Below are 12,382 nucleotides of genomic sequence, written 5' to 3'. Positions count from 1 at the left end.
GAGGATGCTTAAAAACATAGGATCTGACCATTTTTTAGATAATTTATTTAAGTTTAATATTTTAAAAAAATACTTAAAACGGTGCGCTTTCATTGTTTACACTTCTGTTGCCATTCACAGTTCAAAATATTTAATTTACATCTTTACTCACGCGCATTGGCAACGATAGGTTTGATAGCAAGCGTCGAGCGCAATTTTAATTCGCTGCTTGATTATCATAACGTGGAAACGCGGTACAAAGATGCGCGAAGAAGCATCATTTGTGACGTCATCTAGATCACGCCTTGTTTGAAAAATCAGACATTTAAAAAAATTAATTAAAAAAATAACAGTTGGGAAAATGAAAGTATTTTCTGGGTCCATGTTTTTGAGCAATCACGATTGCTTATTGCTTTCATTTGACTGTTTTTGATGTCCTATCATTTTTCCCACCGCCACCCTCCACAGCATCACCGTCGACCGGGTCCTCACGATGCTGCACCTCTAGCGAAAACCGTCTCCAGGTTTCGTCAATATCCTACACTTACACGCATACATACACGCACCTACACACATATACATATATACACCTACACACATACACAAACACATACACACACACACTCACATACACCCACACACTCATGCCTGCACACAGACACAAACACATATGCCTACACACACATACACATACCCCCCACACACATACACACAACTACCCACACACTCATGCCTGCACAGAGACACAAACACACATGCCTACACACACACACATACCCTCCACACACAAACACACATGCCTACATACACACACACACACACACACACACACACACACACACACACTCGTGATTGCGAAAAACATAATTTGAATTCAAGATGACAAAATTCAAATTAATTTTTAATTTTTTTTTTTTTTTTTTTTTTTGCTCATTCTATCCATTTCAATGACTAAAAAGTAGTACTTTTGACTGAAGGAAACCACCTCATTGTAGCATTAAAGATCCCTATCATTATAACGAGACCCGAATTAAGCTCCACATCGCCCCTAGACAGACTAGAAATTTTCCGCCTCTTCCCCTGCTTAAAATAAAAAGCTAATACATTGAGTATGAAATCTCAATTAAAGCCCCTTGAAATTCGAAGTAGTGATCCTAAAATTAAAGGAAAAACTTATGAAAAAATGATCAGGTCTATTTACTATGGTCTAGAGTAACTTAAGGCATATTTTATTCCTAGAAATCGGCTTAAAATATTAAAAAATTATGTTTGAAACAAATTGCGATTTTAGCTATTTTTAAGAATATTGATCAGATACTAGAAAGTAGATATGGGCATACGGGAAAGTAAGCTCGTTTAGTGTTAGACAAAACTTCTTGTTCTTCTTTTTCTGACTTTTACTGAGAAAGTAGGCTAAAAACTATTAATTATAACACTTAGATTCCGACATAAAATCCCTATTTTTCGAAGGCATTCCTCCATTAAAATTATTATTCAGTGCTTAATCGCAACTTTCCGTAATAGTCTTATATAATTAAAAACTGAGCGTATGTATCTATGTATGTACCCATGTATGTACCTATGTATCTGTGTAGTCATCTATGTCCAAGTTTTTTCTCCCGAACGACAGTGAACTGACCATCATCGAACCAGGTACCGATGGATTCGTAATCTTCCCATATTTATGTTTGGCTATTTAACATAATCCTCCGATAATAATTAGCGGAGATATCAATTAAAAACTATTAATTATGACACTTAAATTTCGACATAAAATCTCTATTTTTCGAAACCTTTCCTCCATTCAAATTATTATTCAGTGCTTCATCTCAACTTTCCGCAGCTATGCTTTTATTAAAATTTATAGCGTGAAGAAAATCGAAAGAAAAGATCTGTTGCCATTTTTTGTCTAGAGTATAAGCAAATAAAATTCTGGGTTTTGTTTTAAAGGCTTCTCCTGTAATCGGGGGATTTAAAATGTTTACTTTTTGGTTATTTTTCCGAAATCTGCTGCAAAATTTTACTGATATATATATATATATATATATATATATTGTTCAAGCTTGATTGTTCAACACGCGTCACTTGACCTGACTTTTATTTTCGAGGTAGACCGTGCAAAGCCGGGCGACGCAGCTAGTATAAAATTAAAAAGCTGCAGTAACCGAGATTTTACCGAATACTAAGCATGCTGCACAAAAAAAAGCACCTTTACTTCCAGAATAAATGAACCAACTTCTTTAAGTTTCCTCCATTCGTCATTTGTCTCTCAGTAACACATTTCGATAAAAGAGAATTACAATCTGAATAAATCCGAAAACTTCATTTCAAATTATTGGTGCAATTTTGTCCAAAAAGGTGTGTTTCAAAATCGAATCTTTAGTTCGTTATTTATTATTTTATCCCCCCCCTCCCCTCGTGCTTGACCGTCTTCGGTTCCGACTTGGACGGATCGCGGTCCGCCAGTTGCCGACTATTGCCCAAGGTGCTTAGTATATGGAGGAGCATTTACATTAAGCTCTCAATCATACATATTAATTCAACGAATACTTTGGAAATACCAAATTTATTACACTTCAAAAAGTAAGTATATTCAATTCAATCCAAGCATATATCTCACATGATGAAATTTTATTAAAATATAAACAACAGCTATAAGAAAAGTAGAACTTGAATTTCTGGTAACAGCACTGTAGTTATCTGAAAGAGTTAAGAACAGATTAGAACAAGAAGTAAAAATTTTATGGCCGCATCTCATTACTTTATTTACATACTTTAATACAATCCTTTTACTTTACTTTAACAGATAAGATATTGTTTACTTGTGCTCCTAATTGAAATAAACTAAAACTATCGAATTAGCTCTATCCGAAATTATCAGATTTACCAATAGACCAGGGGTTCCAAAGCGGATATCATGACACTCTGGACTCTGGGGTGCCGCAGGGAGCGGCAAGGGGTGCCGCAAAACAGTGGCGTAGCGAGGAATTTTTCATGTGTGTGTGGGGGGGGGGGGTATATAAAATTTTTCGAAATTAAAGATCGAAAAGCACAATTTTAGGCCTTTGCATTTGTATTCATTTTATTTTGTTGCTTCATGGGGGGGGGGGGGGAGGGGAGTAGGGTTCTGACCTACTATTCCACCTTGGCTACACCACTGCTTCAAAATTTCCAAGGAAAAATCCACAAAAAAGAAAAAAAAGGAATTTTAAAGTTTGTCCGTGAACTTTTTTTAAAACCCAGTACATTCAAAAACTAGGACCTTTACAATGCAAAACGTTTTGTAGTTGTTTGTTGTTGCAAAACGCTTTTGTTTCAAGATGTTTTTCTGAATGTCCTAATATTTACTGTCCAACCACGGATTGTATGGAATTTTCAAATGTTTAGATAAGACGAATCTATGTGAATAAGGTTGAAAAGTAAAAATTTGATGCTCGTATTCCTCTCATTTGAATGAGACTCTGCTTCTGCAAAAGCTGAAATCGCTAAAAAAAATAATAGATTCGTCTATTTCCGGCTGTAAAACGGATGTTTGTCTTTTCCATACAATCCGTGGTCAGACAGTATAAAGTTCTGACCCTTTATACTAATGCAAAACGCCTTCGTAATTATCGAGATTTTTCTATTTGTCACTAATATTTACCTGCCACAGTCATAAAGGCTTCCGCTGTCACTGTCTGGAAATGGGGAGCATCAGCCAAAACTTCACAACGAAAATAACCAGTAGATATTCGCTCCAAATCACGCAGCACCACTGATGTATTTGTCGTTCGATGCACCTGTAAAGTAAAAGAAACCTTTACCTTCTTTTTATTTGTAAAAATATATATTCTTCGGCTAAGCGATGTGTTCTAAAAGCCATTTGGGCTCCTATATTCTTATTTCATTCAATGCAACAACAGTGATGCTTTAATACAGCGTTTCTTAAATTGTGTTCCGCGGAACCCCAGGGTTTCACGAAGCTCTCTCAGGGGTTCCATGAGACTTGTATGTTTTCATTCCACATCTTTCAAATTTGTCATTTAAAAAATCGATAAAAACGCTTTCCCAAAATTAAAAATAACTTTACTTTTACCTTCGTATACTAATCTGAGCTTTATTACACATCAGGGATAGCCACGATAGGAATAATTTTATTTGTCGCCTGAAATTGTGCCTTTAAGATTCAACTTCGAAATTGTTCCAAGATCAGTGAGAAAGCACCTCACTTTTAAGCACTTCAATTTCGAAAAAATTCTGGAAGAAGCTACCGACTCTCTAATATCCACAAAGGTAGTTTAAAAGTGACTTTAATGATGAAAAACTTATGGAGGGACACCTCAAATTACCTTTCTTGCATCATTACCAAATATTGCCTAAAAGTACGATTTTTACGGTAAATTTCAAACATTCTATCGCAGTATCTATGGCAGCAGTTGAAAGCACAAATTTAACATTTAACGAGTGAGGACCAATTTAAGTCAACATAACATACAATGACATCAAAGTCTGATTTATAAGAACTTTAAAAACTGTTATAAAATAAAAGATATTTTAGTTTTTAAGTTTTAAAAATTTTTTCTTTGTAAATTTTAGTGAATTATTAACACTACTGTAGGTAAAACGCATCAGTATTTCTTTCCCCAACTAAGAAAATATTTTAATCATATAACTCGTGCATAAATTCTGAGATTATTTATCCCTTTTAAAAATACTCAGAAACACAAATAGGCATAGGCGGTTCGCACAAGGGGGGAAAGGGGGGCAATTGCCCTCTCACTTACAAAAGTGTACCGATTTTACCCCTCCACTTTTCTAAGTTCAAACCTAAGTGTCGAATGAAAAATTACAGTGATGATCTATTCACGAGTTTGAAGAAAAAACTAACTTAAGAAGTGCTTGTTTTATGTTTTTTTCATGTTATTATCTCGTAAAACTTAAAATGGAACTTTGATTTTGGGGGTAGGAGGGGATCTTTTCTGTGGCCATCTAGTCCGCTTTTTGAGTCCGGTTCTCAAATTTTTGGAAGAAGGTCAATTCAGACGTAAAAATTCAACTGCCCAATTTTTGAAGAAAATATTTAGCTTTAAGGGTGTGTCACCCACCAAACGTGCGTCCCTCCCCCGCACCTCATTTGCCCCCCCCCCTTTTTGGGGGGGGGGCATCTGCCGCCTAAGCAAATAGGATTGTTTTGGTGTTTTATAATAATAATAAATAATAATTAGCAGTTAGCAATAATTACCATGGTCTATAATGAAGTCTATTTAATTATCAATTTAACGGCAAATAGTTAATGTGATAGTGTCTTTGAGATAAGAACCTGGACTCCCTCTGAAACAGAATCTTGTCTACGTCACTGCAAACGATTGACAAAAAACTAAGGGTTCCACGAAAAAAGTGAGCATTTAAAAGGGTTCCACTGATAAAAGAAATTAAGAAACGCTGCTTTAATAGATTATCATTAATGCTGGGAAAAAAAACTTTCTCCTACTTCTGCTACACTCCGAGTTCCCCTGTATTTACTACTACCGTGGTTCAACTAGTTGAATGTGCCCAGAGGATAGCGCTGTTTTTGATCCGGATCAGGAGCCGAACCACCCCTGATCCAACACCTCCCAGAGGTATTGGTTTGGAATGGGAACGTTGAGGACTTTGTGGCGACGACTGACTTAACGTGCATCAGTCATCATCACAAGGATGGCAATCGACCGGCCGGCATCGAACCAGCGACCCTTTGGCTACGAGCTCGGTGTGTAACTGATCGGCATAGACAGATAGGAGCTAGAGATGAGACGGGCTCAGCCCGGGCCTGAAGCGGGCTCGGGCTCTAGAACCGAAAATAGGTTTCGGGCTCGGGCGGGCTCGGACTCAAGCAAAGATATTCAATCGTTGATCGCCAAACAAATTCAAAGCAAATAAACACTTTCCTACTTTGAGAAAATGAAAGGAACATTTAAATCAGTTCAATCAGTTTGAAAATTAAGCCAAAAAAAAAAAAAAAAAAAAACCCAGAAAATAAATTAACGCTTATTTATAGTTTTTTTTTTTTTTTTTTTTTGCGATTACTATTGCAATATGACATACAATAAAGCGTTTGAAGTGGAACATTTTGAGAAAATTTAGAAACTTCTGCTAATGAAGAACATTTGACATAACATTTTTTATTAACAGTCAGACTGTAGAAGGCTCGGTTTTCGATACAAGAAAGTTTCCTTCGAGCTCGGGCGGGCTCAGATTTTGATCCGAGACAATATCACCCGGGCTGTCAAAAATGAGCCCGAACTCATCTATCTATATAGGGTCTAGTGGGGGAAAGTGGTCAATGGGGTAAAGTGGTCATAATTCAAATAAATGGCTATAGCTTGGAAATTAATGATCGAATAAATGTAAAAATTTTATTTTAGGGTAGTGCATTTATAAACTATATTTTGAATACAAAATTTTACAACTGGCAAAATTTTATTTGGTAAAAGAAAATATTTTGTGTAAATATCAAAATTCTTAAAATCTAAACACCTTTTTTAACTTCCTTGGGAAATTTTGTTTGTTAGAATTATGAACAGATTGACTGCACAGGAAGCTTCCTACATGTCTCAAGAACTCTTACTCATTAGCAGTTAGCTGAATCTATTTTAGGTAATTTTTTAGAACAATTTAAGTAAGATGGGGTAAAGTGGTCATAATATTAGGCTTAACGAATATTGTTCTTCTAAAGTCACTAAATCGTTAAGTATAAGGCAGATATAAATTAAACATTAATTTCACTTGATATGTATTGTTTTTACAATAAACAGGGTTAAATATGTGAGCATATGCGTATGTATACGCATATACTCGTGTAGGCACGTATATATATTCACATAAATGCACCAATAAACACGTATTTGTGTACCTGCAAGTATTTTTTATCTATACAGATATACATTCGACTGTACACGTATATTCCTGCTTATATGCTCGTGTATATACGAACAATTATATACTCAGGGAGACACGTATATACGCGTACGTACTCGAGTAGACACTTGCATACAAGCATATGATATACATGTACACAGGGTGAGTCTAAACTCTTGGTCAAATTATGAAAAGGTGTTAGACAGGAGGATAAGAAGCAAGAATCATAAGAAACATTCAGAATCAAACTCAAGGCTGACGCGCTACATGCACGCAAAGCCAGAAACTGATGGATGCAAAACATGTCACAAATTTATTACACAAAGACAATTTTACACAACATTTTAGGTTTTAAGAAAATTTTAAAGTTATTGATGAAATTTGCGGCCGGCAGATGTAATACATGCATCGCAATCACTCTGTTGCAATTACGAGACTTTTGAAAAACTTTCATCAGTCGCTGCACCTTCGTTGCGATGCGTGTATTAGAACTACTAGAGGCCGTAACTTTTAACAACTGCTCTAAATATGTCTTAAAAACTAAAATGTCGGGTAAAATCATCTTTGTGTAACAAATTTGTGACCTGTTTTGCCAACGTCAGTTTCTGACCTTTTGTGCATGTAGCGCGTCAGCCACCATAAGTTCCTTATGGTTATTTGCTTCTTATCCTCCCCTTTCACACCACTTAGATTTTGCAAAAAATCTTGGATTCATTCTGTAAGCATACATGTATATTAGCGGATATACTCGTGGAAATACGTGGATACATGTACTGGTGTACACACGGAAACAGATATATAATCGTGTTTACACGTAAACATAAGAATATACTCGTGCTTTCATATATATCTACGTGAGTAGACACGTACAAACACGCACTGGATATATCCACGAATTAACTCGTGTATACTCGTATAAGTATGTATGCGTACTTATATATGCGTATATACATCGACTGTACACGTATATAATCAGGTATGCACGCATATACTCGAGATACAAGCACAAAACACGCATATGATGTTCTTTTCTACGCTTTACTCGCATATACACGTGATACGTATATACTCGTGTAGACACGTATACACTCCTATAGGTAATCACGTATACATGCGTGAGTATATACGTGTATACACTCGTGTATACACGTATATATTTGAGTAGGCATGTGCATGCATCTGATGTATATATGTATCTATTCATATATGAACATGTTTACTCATGTCTACACGACACGTATAGTAGACTCATGTATACCCGTAAATACCCGTACATATACTTGTAACTATAAAAATAACTGAAATATACAAAAATTAGGGTTATTTGTAACGGTTTTGCAGTTTTTTTAAACTATGACCACTTTACCCCATACTATGACCACTTTCCCCCATCCCATGGGGTAAAGTGGTCATAAATACAAAGGGAAATGAAAATGTTATAAAACTACTTAAATTCAATATTTTTTTCCTGAAATGCAATGTACCGTGTTCTTTAATAATGCAATGTAAAATAACAACAAAAAAAGTTGAAGTGTATAAAGAATTTATTGTTTTTATTATCCACCTAAGTTGAAAACCTACGATTTTATGACCACTTTACCCCACCAGACCCTATATAATAAAATAAGATGTTTGTGTGTGTGTGTGTGTGTGTGTGTGTGTGTGTGTGTGTGTATGTGTGTGTGTGTGTGTGGCGCGCATCCCGGGAAAACGGTAAGGCCTAGAAAGATGAAATTTGGTATACTGGTGTAGTTTTTGCTGAAGTTGTGCACCTCAGGCTTCAATTTTTGATATTTTAATTAGAAAAAAAGTTATTTAATGTTTTATGTGATTTTTAGCACTTTTTAGTACTTTTAACCTCACAGACGCCGAACCAATCGCGCCAGACAAATATTTTTGGTACTATAGTGTCGGAAATTTAATTTTAAATATGATGAACAAAAAAATTTTGAAGATAGAGCAATTTTTGTATTTTTTATGAATTTTTGAAAAAACCTTTAATTTGCATGTTTTCCCGGGTTTTATTTTTTTCTAATATCATCCTGCGAGAAGTATCAAAGCCTCATTTCTGAAATTTAAGTTGGTAATAGTAAAAACATTTCGCCCTCTTCGGAAGAAAAAAGTTCTTAAAAATACGCAATAGTTTTTTTTACAATTTTTTTAATGCTGAACACATCATGTACTTTCACGCATCAGTCGAAAAAAGCGTTCTTCAATCTTTTATGCCTGTGACGTCACTACTTGGGTTTCGATTCGATATTTACGATGGAATCTTAATCGCAAGCAATGTTAATCTTTTTTTTTTTACTATATGGCTTACTTCTACATTTTCTGACGTGATGACCACGTGTTTTTTCTTCAGCGCTTGCTTTTTTTCTTTCCTTTTTTTGGTTTTATTTAGGGATTGCATTTATTTCTTTTTCCATCCCCCCCCCAAAAGCTGGACCTTTCGCTGTATCTATATTACGTTACATTTCATAGTTGTGCGCATTAATTCAATAAAAACAGCGAGATTTTTTTTTATCTTTGTCAAACGCTACTTTTTGCACACTACGAGGAATTTGAGCTTTTTTTTTTTTTTTGCTCTACTTAAATAAAAAAAAAAATCGGTTTTTTGAGTGTTCTTTGTTTTTATTAGGAAATGGGCGAGGAAGTCAAAATAAATAGAGATGGATAAGAAAATGTAGAGATAGATTGTAAAGGTAGATAGCCGCCGAAGGCGGCAATCTTGGCGCAAAAATGTGAATGGCACAAAAAAAAAAAGATAGAGATGGATTGATTAATACTGCTGCCAAATTTATTTAGACAACCGCCGAAGGCGGCAAACTTGAAGTAAAAAGGTAAATGACAAGTTAGCCAAACAGCCGCCGTAGGTGACTGCTTGCACATTGGGTGTCAACGGTCCCCTCCCTCCCCCACGTGTGGAAGTGTTTTTTGTTATTTTTCGACGAAATTTGCATGAAGAGTACGTCGTTTGTGTATCCCCACCCCCTCCTTTAAAAATATTCCAAACGACGAAACTGGAGACAGATCTAGAAAATATTTTATTCAAATTATTAATGATATAGATAGATATAGATTGATTGATACCGCCACGAAATTTATTTAAACAGCCGCCGAAGGCGGCAACATTGGCGTAAAAAAACGAATGATAATACTGATTTATAGAGAAAAACATTGATTAATGTCGTCGCTAAACTGTTTAAGCAGCCGCCGAAGGCGGCACCCCTGGCGTAAAAAGGCGAATGGCGTAAAAAGGCGGACCAGCTGGTCGCCGCAGGCGGCTAGTCTCTAATAGGAGCATGATACTTACATCTAAGTTGATGCCCCTGGCGGGAAAAAACATAGTGCTAGGATCTTCGGACGGACAGAATCTGTAGAATTCCTCGCCGTTATGGAACCATTTGATGGCATAAAGTGTGTCCCCTTCCAAATCGAATTCACAAACGAGTTCGACGTCCAATCCAGAAGGCCAGCTCTCCGGAATGCGGAGGGAGCGCAGACGAAGACAGAAGCAAACTGCAAGAAAAATGTGTTTAAATGTCGGCAGCTATTTTTCAAAGGCAATAACATCACGTGAAAATAATTGAAATAGTGTTTAAATGAAATAATAGTTTAAAAAACTTAGAAAACACGCTTTAGTAGCAAAATGAACTAAAAAGTTAAAAATAATCTTTGGATGACAAGTATATAAAGTAATTGACCAAACACTTAATTTTACTGCAATAAAAAAAAGCGTGGAAGGCTACCTATTTACATTTTTGCATGGATAACAAGTGGAAGAAATTTAAGACAACATAAGAAGCCCCCAACGCTTTTTTTTTCAGTAAAATTAAGTTATTGGTCAATTACTTTATATACCTGTCATCCGAAGATTATTTTTAACTTTTTAGTTCATTTTGCTACTAAAGCGTGTTTTTTAGTTTTTAAAACTATTATTTTATTTTTTACTTTTTATAAATTAATTTGATTATAGAATATTGTATTGTCATCGGGTCTGAGGTTGCATTCCAAATTTTAAAAGAATCCGATCACAAACTAGTATGTTGTGGCCATCACGAAACTTTCTTCTATATTTTTTTTTCTGATCCCTCAACATGCTTGATGAGGAAGCAATATTCCTAACAAAAACAAAATTACACATGCAAAAACTTGACGACCATCCCAGTGTCTGAACTATTGCAAAAGCAAAGCAAAGAGCGAAAATTGAAAGTTATTTTAAAAGCCTTGCTTGAATTAATTACAAATATTTTATTTGTTAACACAGTGCTTCTCAACCTTTTTTACTTTGCGGCACACTTAAGAAATTTCTAGATCGACGGGGCGCACTGAACTTAATTTCGAAGTGGTAATATAGAAATGTTTTTATCATTCACTGGTAAAAAGACGGGGGGCGGGGCTTTTTTTGATATGAATAAAACAATTATAACAAACCTTTAAATTTATTCAGAAAGCAGAAATATTGCGAATGCGTTGAGGTTGATAATGAACAACAAAACTATAGCTATTAACAGAAAATTATCCTTCATATGTTTCAAAGCATTTCTGTCAAACATGTCATAAAAGTGCACACTGCAATTACACGATTTATCAAATAATATTTCAAGAAAAAAGCAAGCAAGAAATTAAAACCAAGCTCCTAAGTTCCGTTTGACACTAATTTTGCGAAGACGTTTAATGTTCGGCTCTATGCTGGAAAGAGCTACACGAAGTTCTTGATCCAGGCTCTTTAGAGATGATCTCTTACTGTTTTTTATAAGTGCGAGGGCTGAGAGGCTGAGTTCGCAAAGATATGTAGTTGAAAATGGCAGCAGCACATCAATAGCAAGACAGAAGATAGTGGGATACTCATTTTTAACAAGTTACCAAAATTCGTCCAGAGGCACTTCACTTAACTTATGTGTAAGAGTACGGTCGCTCTTGAGGTCCATAAATTATTCTCGCGCCTCAAAGAAAGGTCTTTAACTGATGCATCCGCAGATGAAGGGAATGAATCGCGAATTCAGTCATACTGTTCAATGTTACTATTCTTGAAATAGCGCTTAAACGTGTCCTGAAGTATGACTAAATTTTCTGCCACCATATGCAGCAGCTTTTCTTCCATGCCATTTTCTTCACATGCCATGTTGACGGTCCGTTTGAACATGTCCAATGAGCCACGAACTACTTCTTCTCACCACAGCTGAATTTTTGATTTGAACCCGTTTGGCTTGTCCATACATGTAACCCAAATTCTCTCCTTGTCCTTGCATTTTCGGATTTAATTCGTTAAGGTTTTCAAAAATGACAGCCATGTACGTTAGTTTTGCCAACCAATATTTGTCTTGCAACAAACTGGCGTACTGCATTTCGTTTTTTAAAATCAAAACGTACCTCGTCCCTCAATTCAAAAATTCTTGATAGTGCCCCACCACATGAAAGCTAGCGAATCTCTGTATGAAGAAGCAGGGGGTGGTGATCTGCCCCCATTTCTTCACAAAGTACGGAGAAAAGGCGAGAATTACGCGGCCTCGATTTTATAAAATTC

At 35.8% G+C, this 12,382-nt stretch overlaps 1 protein-coding gene across 1 annotated transcript in view; it reads right to left on the bottom strand.

The window, feature by feature from the left end:
- Positions 1 to 2,572: 2,572 nt before the first annotated feature.
- LOC129228683 (uncharacterized) overlaps positions 2,573 to 12,382 on the bottom strand; it is a 50,031-nt gene continuing 40,221 nt past the window's right edge. The window contains exons 3-5 of the mRNA XM_054863367.1: positions 10,169 to 10,374; positions 3,623 to 3,758; positions 2,573 to 2,679 (exon numbers count right to left, since the gene is read on the bottom strand). Of these exons, the coding sequence (XP_054719342.1) occupies positions 2,573 to 2,679; positions 3,623 to 3,758; positions 10,169 to 10,374 (449 nt within the window). The remainder of the gene's footprint in view (positions 2,680 to 3,622; positions 3,759 to 10,168; positions 10,375 to 12,382) is intronic.

Source organism: Uloborus diversus, chromosome 8 (assembly GCF_026930045.1).
Source record: "Uloborus diversus isolate 005 chromosome 8, Udiv.v.3.1, whole genome shotgun sequence".
In the NCBI taxonomy this organism is placed as follows: domain Eukaryota; kingdom Metazoa; phylum Arthropoda; class Arachnida; order Araneae; family Uloboridae; genus Uloborus; species Uloborus diversus.
The sequence above is the reverse complement of the archived record's forward strand: the minus strand, read 5'-3'. Positions and strand labels throughout refer to the sequence as shown.